Below are 17328 nucleotides of genomic sequence, written 5' to 3'. Positions count from 1 at the left end.
CACCTTCCACCTCTGCTACTGACTCCCAACAGCCTTGTCCAGGTGGGAGGACCCTGAGCAGAGGCAGGACTTGAGGATGAATGTCCAGGCACTGGCAGTCACCACGCTCCTCCTGATGCTGCTCTGCTCAGTCCCAGCACTGTCTGGGATACTGGGGAGCCAGGCTGGCAACCTGGAGAGGCAGGCAGAGGCTGGGTTCCCTGAAGAAGCCCCTTGGCCACCTGGAGATGGAGGGGACAAGCTGCCTGGGCAGGGCTCAGAGAGGACCCACCCTCTGGCCAATGCATGGAAAGTGATGAGAGAGGCACACCCCATCTCCAGTTCCCTCAGCAAGGCCACGGCCAAAGCTCTCCTGGGCAGTGGGGAGCAGGTTGCCCCCGGCAAGCCCTGGAGGCTCCCACTACAGCCCTCCCACAGCAGGATCACAAGGCTGAGCCACCACCTGAAGGACCACGGGAAGTTCAACAGCGACGTGGTAAGCACAGCGAGGGAGAGGGCTTGTGCTGAGGGGTTGCAGGGTGAGCGGGATACCAGTCAGGATCAGACAGGACAGCAGGAGCAGGACATGCTGAGCATGCCATGATCCTGTGAACACCAGGTAGAAAAGATGTTTTCGAGGCCATTCCTCTTAAGATGCATGTATGGTGTCAGTCACAATGTGGCCTCTCAACACAGTGTGGGTCTGGGTGCTGAGAAGGGAGTGGGGCAAGGACACCCCCAGATCCCCAGCTGGTACGGAGGAGCTTAGAAGCAGAAGAAGGCTTAGAGCAGGGCTGATGGCTGTGAGCAGCTCAGGAGGAGAGTGCAGGTCTGGCTGCAGTTGTTCCCATGTGCTGCCCTCAGAGCTGCAGGGACAGTCCTGCTCCAGCCCCAGCTGGGTTCAGGAACAGGAGGGAAACACTCCCCACAGTGCTAACAAAGCTCTCCAAGCTCTGCAATGCAGACACCATGCCCTGATGGGCACAGCTCCTCTCTGCGCTGCCCTGAGGGAGGCACAGCCTTTCTCTGCCCATGTGAAATCTGCTCCACAGGCTCAGCACAGCATCCCACAAATAACCAACTTCTCCTTTATCAAACCCAAACCACACTTTGGTGGCACATAAGTAGACCTTGCCTTAACCACAAAGTGCTGGGTGACGCCATGCCAGATGCCACTCAGCTGGGGTGGGTGCCACCACTGCAAAAGAGCAGAGGCACTGGAGGGGTGTGTTGTGGCTGTGGTGGTCAACTTAGAGTTGTTCCAGCAAAGGCAGTAATGAACTGCCCCTGGAAGCACTTCCTTGTGCCTCAGCTTCTCCAGCTCCTTGCAGTGAAGCTGCTGCAACTGCAGAATGATGATGCAGCTGTGACTGGGCTGGTCCTGGCTGCCACGGGCATTGCAGACACCACTTCCCTTCTCCCTGCAGCACTCCTGCCACAGCATCCAGTCCCGGCCCTGCCAGAAGCCCTCTGACTGTGGTGGCTGCCTGGGGCTCTACACCTGCAAACTGCCTGCTGGCACCTGCAACCTGAAATCTGTCTCCAGGCAGAGAGGTGAGTGCCAAGTCTCCTGGCAACTGGCACCAGGGATCCCTACATGTGGCAAAGTGCAAACACACCCCCTTGGCTACAACACTCCAAGCCCAAGTCTGCCCCATGCAGGGCGGGGTCTGGTCTCTTGACTGCCCAGGGCTGTCTGTCTTGCCAGCAGTAGCTACAGAATCAACAACTGCATGGTGGATGGGACATTCCCAAGTTTCAGGGAGGACTGGGATTTCACAGGTGTCCTGAGCTGTTGCAGGACACCAACAGCCTGTGCTGGAAAACCAAAGAAGGGTACAGAGCTTGGGATTTAGCTTAGGAGTCAGCAAGTGCAGTCCTGCACATCACAGGCCCTGCAGAGCTGCTCACATTGGTGTGTGAGAGCTGTTTAATTAGGCAGGAACTGTTAGGGAGCAGAGATCACAGCTTTTAATGTTTAACCAGTGTCCTCATTCTCAAGCACCCTTTGGTAAATCCATACTGCCCCCAGATTGGCTTCTTGCCCCAGCACGTTTGCCTACACCCATGTACACGTGGTCATGGAGTAGCAGCTCATCCAAGGCTACTAAACACAGAGACCCAGCTCTGGTGCAGGAAACCCCTGGCACGTTGAGTAGGCAAGTTTAATGTTTGTGTACAGTACAGTGTGTGTGAGTGTGTATAGCATTTAGGGTATCCCCAGTGTATGTGCTCTGTTCATGGTCTTTGGTCACCTGCTGCTGGCAGCCTCCTTAGCAGGACACACAGACCCATGGTCACACCCAGCACAGATAGTCTTGTGGCTTTTCCTTACAGGTGGCTTCCTCCGAAGCATACAGAGCCCTTAGGTGGAGAGTCAAGCTCATCTTGGAGCAGCACAGCTCAAACTAAAGCGGAGAGTCAAGCTCATCTTGGAGCAGCACAAACTAAAGTTGAAGAGGTTGTCCTGCAGCTGGAGATCAACACTTCCTTTCCAAGTTTAATTTTAAATCCTTAACGACACAGTTGTAAATGTTTCTTTCATTGCACTTCTCTTGCTACTGCTTTTTAACACTCCTTTGGATTTTGTACACTATGTAGGCTTGATTCCCACTTTCCTGAGAGCAGCCAATAAATGCACTGAGTGGTCATGGAGCCCTGTGCTGGCAGAGCCCCCTTGGAGCTCCCCAATGAGGCAAACAGGGCTATTTCACAACTCTTTTTCATTTGAGCCATTAGGATATTGCAGTAAAAGATGCCAGGATTCAGCATGCTCACACACCAATTCAAGCCGAGCTAAGCATTGGGCAACCTGGGATCCCTCCCTGCTCCTTATACAGCTCTTGCCAAGGAAGGCCACGTCCCAGGCTGTTGAAAACATCACTTAAGGAGAGGAATGTGGAGTCCTCAGGAGCAGGCTTGGCAGTGTGGAACCATGCAGGAGACCTGCTTCTGAAGGCTGGAGCTGAGCCACAGATCAGCTTTATTTAGCATCCCACAGAGCTTTGCAGGCATCCTGGCCACCTTTACACACGTGGGGGTGACCCCAGCTTTAGAAAGCTTTATAATATTTCTATTAGAAACCCTTCTAAAATGAGAATCAAAGCACAGCATTTGATTCACCTTGAACCCCACTGCAGTTCCCTTCAATGAGCCACCACCAGCTCCTGTGAAGTGACACCAATTTTGTTCAGTACACCCAAAGGACAGCCCCCCCCTCCACCTGGTCACCTCTGAGGGAGGGTGGGGGTGGGGAGTAAATGCTGCTGGCTTCTCTGAGCCCCTCCATTGTTGCTTCCTCTGTCCCTGCACAGAAGTTTGTGCCTCCTGCCTGGTGTGACACCATGGCTGTCCAGCATTTTCTGTGCTCACCACAGAACCACAGGGAGGCTGAGGTGGGAAGGGAGCTGACCTATGCAGGTCACCTGCTCAAGCAGGGCCACCTAGAGTCATTTGTCCAGCCACCTGGCTGCATGGCTTCAAAAGCTTCACAGAGCAGCACTGGACCCACTGCTCTGCTCTGGTGTGGAGGAATGGAGATGAGGTCTTCTGAACCCCACTGCTGGTCAGAAATGTCTTCTCACCTGGAATGGCCCACGGACCACAGGCATAGTTTTCAAAACCTCTGGGAGTCCGATGCAGCCCAGCATAGCACAGCTGCAGCAAAGGTACCCATATGCAGCTTTCACCCTGCAACCCCACAGCAGCTGGGAAAGAGACTCTCCTCCCAAAAGCAGACTCAAGGATCCTCCAGGTGCTCTTGCCCTCACAAGCAGTGCAAGAGTAAGAGCCTCCACACCAGCTGGAAGAAAGCCCTCACCCTGCCACAACCTCCCCTCAACTGCCCTGACACCTCCTCCCCGAAGGAGGTCACCACAGACAGAGGAGAGCTGAGCAGGAGGCCCCACTTCCTCTCCAGGCAGGAGCACAGAAGGCAGCAGCAGACACTCTGCCCTTGCCTGTTCCCTACTGTGCTTCCCAGCAGCAACACCCACGACAGCAGAGAGCCCATCTGACCTTTGGGAAGCAGGCCTCCCAGACAAGATCCTGCAGGTGAGCTCCACCTTGGGCACTCCCAGCAAGCTGCGAGGCGAGGCATTGAGCCACCCATCCTCTGAGTCTCACAGGGAAGCTGAGGGCCTGGCCAAGTCAAGAGTCCAGCTGCTTGATGTCCTCTCTGGCTTATGCTTGGCACTAGGTGAGACAGTGGGAGCACACAGCTCATCCCTTTTCACGAAAACACCATGGATCCACATGCCTTTTACTCAACTCGCTTTTAATTATACTGCATGAGGAAAGGCCCTTCCTTGTGCCAAGACTCCCTGGTACAGCCACCCAGGGAGCTGGCTGGCCCATCAAGTCCTCAGTAGGTTTAGTGGTTCCCCCTCACCCTTTTCCCTTGCTTGGAAGCTCCTCCTGGTCAGTCCACATCATCCCTGCAGCCCTCAGTGTCCTTGCTTTGCAGAGACCTACTTTCACACATCTCTGCTCTTCCCCTCCATGCCTTCTTTCCCTGCTCAGTCCCATGGGAATCCTGCTTCGGCCTCTGGCAGCACCAGGCAGAGAGGAGGCAGGGCAAGAGTCATTGGTTAATAACTGTTCTAACCTCAATATAAATAGAAAAATACAACCAAATAAAGAATTGACTAGCTAAGAGATCCAATCCGCCGGGATGCCTGCAACGTTCTAGTGCAGAGTTCAGAGAGAGTGCTTGGTCCAGTGCTTGCTACTGTAGAGATCCAGAAGCCTGTCCCGGCAGCCCCAGCCATCCCATCTTCCTGCAGCACCTCGGCTCTGTGCAGCGCGTCCTGGCCGTGGCCAGCATGCCCAAGGCTGCTGTTCCTGGGAGCAGGCTCAGTGGGAATGGTTGATGAGTCTGATTTATTGCCGCTAAGTGGTAAAGCCATTCTCTTTTGTGGAATGAGGATGTGCTTCGCTCTTATTTTTTGTGGAGGAATTTCATTTTGCTGCCTGAAGAGACAGAGATAAGAAAATGGACTCCCCACAGCAACAGGCAAAACAAGTGTCATTTCCCACCATCTTTGTCCTGTGCAGTGTACTGGCCCTGCTGCTGTCTCTGGCTGCTTGTCCACAGCCAGCTGCTCTGCCTACTCCCTGGGAGCAGTGCTGCAGGCTGAGACCTTGCAAGCTCCCAGGCACACCCTCCAGAGCCCATTTGTCCAGGGCACACCAGCCCCTCAGGCACTGCTGCTCTTAAATGGCCAAGAACAGACAAGAGGACCAGGGATGTGATCTTAACACCTGATCAAACTCAGCCACGGTGTCCAATGACTTTTCAAAGACTTCCAGCCTCAGTCTGGAGCTCTTGGCTAGTTCCCCTTATAGCAGAAAATAGATTGAATCTTAGAATACTCCTGGGCAGTTTCCCCTGCTGATCCCCAAGGAGAAACCTGAAGGCAATGAAAACTGTCAATTCCCTCATCAGGACCTGCATCCACCATCCCCAAGTCACTGGCTGCTCCATTCCCTCCTCAGACCCACCTGTCTCCTTTAGAAGACACAGATACAGCTCATGGCCCAGCCTTTGGTCCTCCACCAGCCTCCAGACAGTGACTGACCAGAGCCAGAGCCAGCACAGGGATACATGGCCAGACACTGGATGCCAACATAGTCACTAGCCCTGTCACCCTTGGGCAGCTTCTGTGCTGCCCAACCTGAAGGCAACAAGAAGCCCAGCCCTTGGGAAGCCAAGGCTTTTGCTGGTTCCTTACCTAGGCCTTTGAGGAACCTATTGACTCCACTCTGCTCCCCACTAGGAAGTGTTTCCAGGTACTCCTGAGCCCGTACCTCAAACAGACCTGCAGAAAGACAGAAATCAACACCTTTTATTCTGTGTCTCTATAAATCCAAGTAGGAATGCCCACCTGAAAATGTACTGTCTCAGCTTACCCACACATTATTGCTCAGGAGAGAGAACAACTCACCCCACCTCCTCCATCAGCTGAGGCCAGATTTGGCACAGAAGCTTTGGTCTGCCCCCTCCCTCCCCACTGCAAGGCTGACTGAGCTGCTGTACCTCACTCAGGGTACAGAATGTACCTCCCTTGATTCTCCTACGAACACAGCTAAACCCAGGGAGTGACATCATCTGGGGAATCATCATGCAGAATTTACCTCTTTTACTCAGCCACCTATTCAAGCATTCCCTGCTTAGTAATGCTCATCAGGAAGCTGCTAAGCCAGCACCAGTAGCAGCAGGAATAAGAAATTTCAGCTGCCAGTAGAGCCCTTGGGACTGTGGGATAACAGGAGTGAAACTGCAACAGCAGCTCTGGGAAGGAGATGAGCATCCAAGCTTTCTACTAGAGAAAAGAACCATGACCAATCATTTTTCCTCTAGACACATGAAGAAGACATGAGGGACTGCGAGAATAAATGTCATTCCAGCAGTGGAATTCAATGTGGAATGAAAGAGACACACGTGGAGTATACTGCAAGAGTGAAAGATGCCTGCAATCCCAACCCCATCAAGGAACCAGCAGATTCCCTTCTGCTGTTCCTGTACAGACACTGCAGCCTCCAGCCACGGAACTGGGGATGGAGGTGGTGGGAGCATCTCCCTGCTCTCGCAGGAGTAACAGCAGCTTCCAGCACAGCAGAGCCCAGTTGGAGCCCCTCACCTCTGACCCCCTGCTTCCGCAGCTCCCGCTCCTGAATGAAGCCCCCAAACATCTGTGTCTCCATGAAGACCTCCAGGAAGCGTCGGAGACTCTTGGAAGAGACGGATTTGCGGAAAGCCTCACGCTGCAGGGTCCGCTCCTCTCGCTCCGTGGGGGTCAGGAAGAGGGAATAGTGGCCCACAATCTCCACAAAGAAACGGACAAAGGCCTCAGACACCACCTCGTTCAAAGGACTGGTTTCTAAAGAAAAAATAAAGAGGCAGTGCTCAGGACAGTGCTGTAAGAATGTGCTAGGAAAATCTATAGGTAAAAATTCCCTGTTTTTTTTTCAGATGCAGCCTGAGAAGAAAAAGCTGCTCAAGAGAGAGAGCATCCTAGGAAGCGCTTGTCATGGAAGTAGACCAAATTGCTACTACTTTGAAAGACACCAAGCTTTATTTTGGTGCTCACTTTTCTCTGGTGGGATGGGGGAGAGAATCAGAAAAGTAAAAGTGACAAAACTTATGGGCTAAGATAAAGAGAGTTTAATAGATGAATATAAAACTGTGCATGCAAGCAAAAGCAAAATAATTGTTTTATTCAGCAGCTCCCATGGGCAGGCAGGTGTTCAGCCCTGCCCAAGAAAGCAGGGCTCCAGCACACACACATTGGGAAGACAAAATATCCTATTTCCAAATGTCTCCCCACTTCCTTCTTCTTCCTGCAGCTTTATATGCTGAGCATGACTCCATGTGGAACCCATTGTTTTTTTGGGGTCAGCTGGCTCTGTCCCCTCCCCACTCCTTGTGCACCCTTAGCCCACTCACTGGTGGGGTGGGATGGGAGGCAGAAAGGTGTTAGCTCAGTATGAGCTCTGCTCAGCAACAGCTAAAACATCCCTGTATTATCAACACCATTTCTAGCACAAATCAAAAACACAGCCCCATACCAGCTATGGAGAAAATTAACTCTGTCCTAGCCAAAACCAGCACATTCTCCAGGCTGCTCTGCACCAAGGAGATGCCCATACTGTTTCCCAAGAATGCTGTCCCAGCCCAGTCACCATAAGCCACAAAGTCATCGCTGAGTTTGCAGCTCTGCAGGTGACCATCCCCTGGAGGAGCCTGCATCACTCATGGCCAGCAGCAGAGTGGAATGAAAGGCTATGAAACCCCTCTGAAAAGGAGTACAGGTGCTCACTGGAATTGTAAGGGGAGCATGGCCAGAGCTGGGAAGAGATAAGTACTGTTGCTCTTCACAAAGAGAACTGTCCCCATGTGCTGGAATACTTCATACAGCTTAACCAAAATCCCGATCTACCTCCAATACCTGTGGTGTGAAATTCAGTACAAAGCCTAGCTCTCCTCTAGGAAGTGACAGACAAGAAAGGTGAAGGAAAAGACACGGTTTTAAGCTGAATGGCACTGTGCTTTACCCTGCTTGCCATTGACAGGGCCCTCCTCCTTGTCACTGGCCAGCTCATTCCTCTGCTCCAAAATGTGCTCTAGGGCGGCCTGCAGCTTGCGGGGCAGGATGGAGTCCTCATCTTCCATCTGTAAGACAGAGCCACTTCCTCAGGGACTGGGGCTGGGACAAAAACATCTCCTACCTGTCCCCAGCACAGCAGGGGGGAGCACTAGAAATGAACCATGAGGAGAGGGAAAAGGCTTAACTGTAATAGGTTTGGCACGTTCCCAGCACCACCCAGCACACTTCTATCAAGAAGCACAAGAGGAAGGAGAAAGGGGGTGTTTTTTCCTAAATATTCCCCTGTTCTGGAGGAATTTTACATGTCTGACCTGAGAGGCTACTGGGCAGGGCTCATCTGTGGCCTCACCATCTGCCCAGGAGCACTGGCCGGCTGCAAAGAGGAGGTGTGTGAACAATGCTGGCACGTGGCCAGGTGAGCAGAGCCTCTGCTCAGGCATCAAACTTCTTACACAGGCATAAGGAATTCCCAGGGAGCATCAGAGCCAAGGAACTGCCAGTGACTGTGCAGAGCTCCTACCAGCCCTGGCTGAGCCGGCTGATTCAGCTGAAGCCTTCAGAAGAGAGGTGCAAGGTAAAGCATTACCCCAGAGCTAAGGCAGCTGGCAAGTCAGGACTGTGGGAGGGCTTGGCCTTCGCCCACAGCTGCTCCCTGCAGCAGGAGGAGCACTCATCCCATCTTAGTCACGGGCTGAGCCTCAGCAGAGACCCACGCTGCCAGCGCTGCTCAGCCATCTGCCAAGGAGCTCTGGCAAAAATGAGCCTCCCAGGCCAGGAGTATGTTTGCTCATTTATCCTCTTTCCTTCCTCCTCCCCTTCCCACTCCTCCTCTCCACAACAAAGGGAAGTGAAAATCAGCAGGCAATATTGCTTGCAGAGCAACACACAGGCTCCCATGTACCCTCCTGCCTCTGACCCATCCAGTGCAAGGACTGGATTGAGGAACCACAAGCTCCTGAGGCAGTAAGAATTTCAAAAAACCATCAAGGCTCCCCTCCCACTTAGGGCAGAGTATGTGATGGGAGATGAACTGACAGACACAGGCTGGAAGAACCCACACTGCTTCCCAGCAGACAGTGCTGAGCCAAAGCTTTCCAGCCCTGTCCTCTGCCTTACAGGATGGCACTTGAGGACCTATAGTGCCCAAGTGCCACCATTTTCCCCTCAAAAAAAAAAACAAACCAAAAAAGGCAATTCCCAATGATTTTGTCCTCCACAGCTGTGGTTTGGGATGTTGATGTTATGATGTTACATATATACAACGCTGCCCACTGCAAGCCCTGCCTCAGTTTTTGAGTGGGGAGAAAGTGATCCACCCAGCCAAGCAGGTCAGCAAACACAGATGGAGGTAAGTTATGGAGGAAAAAGGGGAGAAAAGGATGTGAATTAGCTCGGCTCACCTGTCTCAGAAACCGATTATTTACAAGGTCAACGACGAGGACCTAAGAATGAAAGAGCAAGAATCAAAAGGGAAAGTAATTATTTCCACCATCAGAGTTTATCTTAATCTGTAACTGCTCTGGAGGAAACACTTTCCTGCCCTCCTACCCTCCACTGCAGCTGGAGGAGGCACCAAGCATGACCCAGGAGCACAGCCCGTGTTGTGGCTTTCTAGGGATACCACTGCAAACCACAGCTCAGCTTGTTCAGCAGGAGGCTGTGCTCCAGGCCTGGCCCTCTGCTCCTTTACCATCCAGCAGGGTCAGAGCTTCATCCTTTCTCCCAATGTGCTGCACTGCTGTCCCCTGGGAGGCAGGCAGGGAAATCCCTCCCTCAGCATGTTCAGCCTTGCTGTGCTCACCCTTGTGCCTCAGGAATCCAATTTTTGATTGTTTATTGCTATTGTGAGGCTCCTGTGTTAGCCCGAGGGGCAGCTGTCCTGGCCAGGCTGTAGCAATCACACTTAAGAGTGACAGGATTTGCATGCAGCCTCTAGACAGCACCATGCAGAAACCAGAATAAACTGCAATAAAACCATCTCCACAGCAGCCCCACAGTGGGAGATTCCAGTCCCCTGCCCTCCCAAGCTGTGGTCAAGGCAGAGCACAGACCTTTGTCTGCCTGGGGAACACCTACCTCTGCCTTTACCCACACTCACAGCAGCCAGAGGATGAGAGCTCTGCTCCCTGGCACTGCCAGCTGACACAAAACAGCTCAGCCCCCAGGGACCAGCCTGGAGTACAGCACGGTGTGGATGCAGGACTCACCTCCTCCACGGGCAGCTCCTTCAGGCGGGGCAGGGAGCTGGAGAGGAGGCCGATCAGGAAGGGGGTGGGCGAGCACACGATGTCGATCATGGACGGCGGCAGCACGGGGATGTACGTGTGCTGCCAGGTGAAGGGGTACAGTAGGGCCACCGTGGCATGGCAACACTTGGAGAGAGTGCTGGAAGACAAAACACAACAAAGGGCAACGGCTGGTCAGTCAGGGAATGAGAGGTGCTTCCTAGAAATCAACTGCTCCCTGATTGATCTCTCTAATTACTAGGGGCTTTCCCACATTTCTGACCCCATTTTTCAGCTTCAGAAGCAATGATTTCTGAAAGATGACCCCAGTCCACGCTCTTATGACAAGAGATGGGTTCCACTGAATCAGAGATCTGCTGCTCCAGTGTCCTGATAGAAAATATCAGACAAACACTCCATCTTCTAGGCCACTGCCTCCCAGAGAAATGAGTTCATTCTCCCACAGCTCTCTGGTAGGAGTCAGGCAGGATATCCAGTTAGCCACTGCAGGGCATCAGTTACTCATCTCTTCTGGGTCTGGAAGCATTTTTATATGTCAAGAGAGGGGGAAGGCTAGCTGCTATAAATCCTGTATATATAACATCATTTGGTTTTACCAGCATCCAGGAAAGGAGAGGAAGGAGAGGAAGGAGGCATGCAGGAGTCACATGGATTGAGAAGCACGCCCAGCTGGCTCCCATTAGACTCCATGGGAGAATTTATATTCAGCAAGCTGGGTTTATTGCTGGCTTGAGAGGGAAGGAGTTTGATGGGTGCGGACTTGAGCTTGCTCTGAAAAGTGAAGCCTGCTTTCCCTCCCCTCCCCACTCCGTTAAGTTTGGTGGATGTGCATCCCTGTGCTGTGTCACCAGGGCACGCTGAGCAGAGTGGCGTGGCTGGGGGACAGCTGGCTGGCTTCCATCCCGCAAGCTCAGGTTAGCAGAACAAAACTGCAGTTGCTGGGACAACAGTGTGACTGTAAGTAATCAGGCAACAACATTGTTAAACACATGACACTTTTTGGAAATGAGGAGATCCCAGGGGAGAGGCTGGAATCTGCTTAACCTGAAAATCTGGGACTGCAATAGGTAGGGAACTGGCACTTGGGAAAGATGTGTGTTCTGAGAAAGTCTCTTCACAAAATGGGGATAGTTTCCTCTCCCTTCACTCCCAGAGGATTGTCTTTTTTAAGGGGATACTCTGTAAAAACAGAGGAAGACCCTCCAAAGGCTCTGTTACAGACTGGTAGCTTTAAATGGGAAAAAAACTTCAGTTCCACATCGTTGTTTGGGAAGGTGTGAGTGTATCCCCCTCCCTGCACAGACTCTCCAGGCTGCCTCTCTGTTGCTGCTCTCCAGCTGTGCCTGCCATCATCAGCTGGGCCACACCTTGCTATGTCTATCAAAAATGCAAGGGAGATAATGAATCTGAGAGAAGCAAAATTAAAATAATGAGAAAATACGGAGCTAGCAAGAAACATAAACATTAAAAAAAAAACCACCCAGAAAAAATGTGGGAATAATATCAAAGTAGATGATTTTTGTTGTATCTTTCATACAAGCTAATCTTGAAAGGAACTGCAACAAAAGTGAATGTGTCATCTTAGAAGTGCACTCCAAGCTAATGAAATCCTTTAAAAACCATCTCCTTCAAAGCTGTGCTACTCATACATTTCAGGTTATGTTAGCAGATACAAAAGCAGGGGCTTTTCTTCTTCTCCATTACTGCAGAACATATTTTCCACTCCTCGATTTCTGACTGATAATAGACCTGGTAGTAGCAGCAGCAGCATAGTGAAAGCTGAAAGAACGGCACCTTTCATCACTTGTGCACAGCAGTGGGGCATTATCACCACCCACTGTTCCTCTTTGAGCAGAGGGTGAATGTTGAAGTGTTAGAAGTTTTACATTTGTCACCAATCCTCTATTTTGAAGGTGCATCCAATTTTGTGCCTAAACATGGGACCTGAATTTATAGACAGCATGCGAAAAATCCATGGAAAACATCTCTGAGTCCAGGTAGTTCCACAGAGGAACAGTGAGCAGCTGAACTATGTGGTTATTTATGGCATGGTGAGATATTATGGCAAGCTGTCTCCTACTATATTTATGGTGGCTTGTTCTTCCCTCAGCCCAGCTCTCGAGCCCCAGCGAGTACACATGGTACATGAGAGATCGAGTGGGAGGAGAGATGGCCGAGCTCCAGCAAGTGCAAGTCAAAGGCAGAGCTGTGTTAAGTCTGAAATTGTACACACCAGGCAGTGGGAAGTAAAGATAACTTCCCCTTCCACCCTTCCATCTGTGCATGATTCAACGCCTCCACGGTGAAACCCAGTGATCTCTGCTCCCAAACATTTCTCACTGTGGAAGACCTTTCCAGGGAACAATACTGGTAGGGTTGAGGTCTGTGAGCCTCCTTTGTAAGCAGAGCAGTTCAGGGATGGACACAAGAGGAGGTATCACTGAAGTACCTTTTCCACACGTCAGACTTGCTCTGCAGGCAGTCTCAGGGAGCTGCAGGTTGCCAGGAGCCCAGGAGAACTGTGGCCATCTAGTGACTCAAGCCTAAGATCTCTGTTTCTCTTGCATTTGGCACTGCAACAAGCACTAAGGGACTGCTGATTCACATCAGGCTGATGAGCCTTGTAAAAGAATCCAGCTTGATAAATCCCTTTTATGCCATCTGTGTGACTCTTCAGCCAGCAGCCACGTGACTGCAGTGTGCTCTGGGAAGTGTCAGGAGCCACCCTCAGGCCACACAGGTTCAGTCCAGCTGTTCACATGGGACACAGGCACCACTTTCTAAGGCTTTTGGTTTCATGAGTAACCTTTAAAATGCTGCAGGTCTTTGAAGAACGCTTTCAAGATGCTGAGGACATTTTCAGAGTCCATTCAGCCTTCTGCAGGGAACATGGTTGAGCTGCATGTTGCTCACAGTTGAGACTGAGATGTCAAGGTTAGTACAGAGGCTAAAAGGTACTGAGGACACAAGAACCCTCAGACCCCTCCCTAAAGGGCTGATTTGGGTAGGGACTGACACACAGATCTCTCTGGGTAAGCATTCCCCTGGTCAGAACAATGATACTGCAGCAACCTGTGACACTTGTCTGCTTGAACAGTAGGACTTCCCACCACCCTGTGCACAAACCCACCACACAGCACCCTGTGAAGCTGCTGCTTCTTGGTAGCCACCTTGAACACGGGTGGCCAATACAGACATATAGCAACCCTTCTTCTTCTCCTGGGAAAATTGCTCCAAGACTAGCTTGATTTGCTCTAAAAGACACCTTGACAAGTTGCAACAGCTTCTATGGAGAGACACTGGCTGTTCAGCCTGGTTGCTTTCCACTCCAAAGGCAAGCATATGTGATAAAAAGCTTCCAAAGCTGACTCCCTCTTTGGGTTTAGGATCTGCATGATTTCTGAAAAACACTATTGAATCAAACATCTTGCTGTAGTTTAATGCCAGGAAGTCCTGTGGTCCCTGCACTAACCAAAATGCTCAAAATATGCTGGCATTTGGCAATTTAAGACTATTTGAATATGTATCTTTAATTTTTTTTTATAAGCTCTGCCACGGTAGGATTTGTTTTACAAACACCTTCAGATTTCTGACACTGTGTCACATCTGGAGCTACTTATGATGGATTACAGTTCTGGTTTATAACATTTAGCAGGCACAGGAGCTTCCAAGCATTGTCCCATGACTTCACACAGCACTGCCGCAAATCCCACCAGGAGGATGCCAAGTTCCACCAGCTCTCTGGGGACCCTCACTGACTCCCACCAACGTGGCAGGTTTGTGCAGGTGAAGAAATGACTATTAAGATGATCTGAAGAGACAACACTATTATCAAACTTCAACCTTGAGTTTCTTCTTCTCCCTAATCACAGGGCAAAAAGGGAAAAACCTGCGAGGCTGATATTCGCAGTCCCAGATTTGTTTTCGTAGCACATGGTAGAGAGTTCTTCCTGATGATTAATTACTTTTTGCTGGGAATGACCACATTTAAAGTGTCTACTCTAATTCTTTCAGATCTGCCTTTGATAACAATGACCACTTTGTGTTGTTGATACAGCTGTGGTTTCTGGCAGAGACAGAGGCAATTGCTTGAGTTGGTCAGACCCACAACAAGCTTTTGAGATCTGGAAAAAGGAGGCTTTGATTTTAAGCCTGTGCAAGCTTTTCTTTTTAAAAAGCCTTCTGAATCACAAGATCTCTTGCTCAGGCCATTAAAAACTGCCCAGCTTGAGGTACCTTGTGACATCAGGTGATTTTAGCTGAAAGATGCCTTCTAAAAGGTTGTTTGGCAGTGCCTGGAGCTGCATGCCAGGCAACATCCCTTTGAAACAAAAGCAGCTCTCATGTTGCAGTGTCTAACCCACGCCACTGTCTCCACTGCCCCAGGACTAAAGTTAACATTGCAGGAATGAACAAAAGCTGGGGGAAGACTACACAGACCAATACAGTTTTAACAAAGGCATTTTCCTGGGTTGTGAGGCAGTGTATACTCCAGTATCCATAGCAACAGAGAAAAAAACCCACCCAAAAACTAATAAACCAAATTCTTTCCTTTTCCGCTGCCAAGCTGTGGATTGACAGGTATTTAAACACTCAATGCTCATTCTAAAGATGGAAAAGACAAAGTATTTCACTTGCTGTACACTTGTTAGATGCATTTTTTGGCTCAGCTTGAAAACATTTTACAGTTCATGCAGTATTTGGCAGGAGACCTTTCAGCTTTCTTTTCCCACTGATTGATTTCATAACAATTAAAGGATATAAACAAATTGTACACATCATTTCTCTGTCCCTCACACCCAGACACACCTTTTCAAACATGGACAGGTAGTTATTGATAGTACCCACATGAAGAACTGCAAAGATTAACGATAAATGTAATTTATTGTACATCTTTCACTGTGTCACCTGCACTCTTCCCATTAATCCATCTCAGCTGGATTATTTCTAGCATTCCTAACCTCTGAGCAGTTTCCAACAGCTGCTTTTATAGTTTTTTTCCTTCTCTTCAGCTATTTCCAAAAAGTATTTCTTATCTTTCCTCTCAAATTGGCATTTTCACTCCTAGAGTGAATGCTACTTAATACTCATTGAGTTCAATGTGTTCCTGTCCTAGGAAAAATATCATTTGGACAGAAGATCCTGTATCTACAATAGCATCAGCCTTCAACACATGGAAGGTCCACTTATGAGTAGAAGACACTGTTCCCCTTAGGAAAGGCTCACAATGCCAGTCCATTCAAGTCACTGAACTGGATTAAAATACAGCAGTTACTTAATTTTGAGGGATATTTTCTTTGTTTTCTTCATTTCACATCTTTAGTCCTTTGGGATAACTTCCAAGCTTTTGCTCCACAAAAATAAGCCAGAGAAAGTTCCTATTTTGTAAAAGGAAAAGAAAAAGGCTTTCCTGAAATTGCTCAGAGCAAGGTCTTCTCAGAAACATCAAATATTAAAAGTCTCATAGAGAGCTGGCAAATCTATGGTAAATATTTGAATCTGAGCCCTGTGGTCTAACAGACCCTGGATCTTTTAAACATGACAATTCCTTTTTCACAGGGAAAAAAAAAAAGCTGTTTATGAGATATTTAGAGATTGTAGAAACTATGATTCTATAGCTCTCTCCCACTCTCTTTACAGGCCTGTACAGCCTGGATTAACTCCTAAGGACCCTAGATACCCTGACAAAAGGTACAGGGGTGGGAAATGAACACCAAAACCTATCAAGGTGCTTTCAATTACAGATATCACACCTCATGCTCAGAATACACAGCACTGTGCTGTCATGTAAAGACGTGATAGGAAAAGATTTGTTAAACAAATGTTCATTCTAAAGTGATGTCTCAACCCCACCATCAAAAAGTTCCCTGCCATTTCCTGATACCATTCAGCTCTCATGTAGAGATTACAATGTCAGTCTGTGTCCTTAAAATTTTTTCTCAGAATGTAAAATTTATCCTACAGAAGAAGAGAAAAATATTTGAGAGCCTGTGATCATAGATTATGTCATAAATCATATATGTTACATAGACATTTAGTATTTGGATTAATTCTCTCACTTTCAATACAAATCTAAATGCTCTGCATGAAATGTGTGGTTTAAGTATCCAGAATACCAAGTTTCTACATGCACAACATATCAGTATTTAAAAAGAGGCAAATTTTCCCCTTTCTGAACCAAGACATCTGCAAGCAGACAGTGCTACAGCTTCCCTCTCCCCAACCTTTCTATCCCTGTGATGAGGCTGCCCGAGCTCTGCCCACAGAGAGCCCCAGATCCATGTAGAATGAATTTTTCCCCTTCATTTTCCTCTAGAAGGGGCCTCTCCATTCTCTGCCCCAGTGCTCAGTCCCAGAGCTGCAGGCTGCTGCCTGGAAGTTGTGAAAACAGACAGCTTAGGGGCATTGTACACTCCTGAAACCTGAGCATGCTCCTCAGTGTCATTACTCATCCAGGCAGCTTTTCTTTCCCCAGCCTTGGCGAACTTTCCTCCCCGAATCCTCAAGTGCTTCAAGGGCTGGAGAGCTGCCAGCCACCAGCTGCACAAGATCTTAAAGAAACCTGGACCCATTTTCATGATTTAGGAGAGCAAACAAATACATTTAAAAAAAATCAAATTGAGCAGATTCAAAATAGAAGGGAGAAGTCCTCTGTCTCATTTCCCCATCTCATTTCCCCTCCCTCATTTCCCCATTTTGCCGCATCCTTGACTTTCATCCCCATAGGAAAAAAGAAGCCTTTAGAAACCAATATGAAAATACAAGCAGAAAAATAAGGAAGATTTTGTAACATCAGAGAAAAACTCAGAAGGGACTGTGATCTCTGCACAAGGCTTGATCCCTGCAAACCCAAGCACAGCTCAGGAGGGAACAGTACAGCACAATGGAGCAAAAGGAGGGGTTTTGCTTCCTTAGCACCAGGGATCTGCTCTGAAATTATCTGGAGGAAGTGAATTTGGTTCCCCTTGGGGACGAGAAGCAGCACTTTTTGCAAG

The 17328-nt window shown here is 49.4% G+C and overlaps 1 protein-coding gene across 3 annotated transcripts in view; it reads right to left on the bottom strand.

Moving 5' to 3' along the window:
* Positions 1-4234: 4234 nt before the first annotated feature.
* The window catches only part of DENND2A (DENN domain containing 2A), a 58867-nt gene continuing 45773 nt past the window's right edge, over positions 4235-17328 (bottom strand). For 2 of the 3 annotated variants that reach the window (XM_039708001.1, XM_039708002.1), the window contains exons 15-20: positions 10295-10472; positions 9488-9529; positions 8035-8152; positions 6621-6860; positions 5712-5798; positions 4235-4950 (exon numbers count right to left, since the gene is read on the bottom strand). In XM_039708001.1, the coding sequence (XP_039563935.1) occupies positions 4919-4950; positions 5712-5798; positions 6621-6860; positions 8035-8152; positions 9488-9529; positions 10295-10472 (697 nt within the window). In that variant the 3' untranslated portion in view covers positions 4235-4918. Of the gene's footprint in view, positions 4951-5711; positions 5799-6620; positions 6861-8034; positions 8153-9487; positions 9530-10294; positions 10473-17328 lie in introns of those variants that run through there. The other variant, XM_039708003.1, reaches the window with a different exon arrangement.

The sequence above is a fragment of the Passer montanus genome, unplaced genomic scaffold, assembly GCF_014805655.1.
Source record: "Passer montanus isolate IOZ18808 unplaced genomic scaffold, ASM1480565v1 scaffold20, whole genome shotgun sequence".
In the NCBI taxonomy this organism is placed as follows: domain Eukaryota; kingdom Metazoa; phylum Chordata; class Aves; order Passeriformes; family Passeridae; genus Passer; species Passer montanus.
This window is presented reverse-complemented; position numbering and strand designations above follow the sequence as displayed.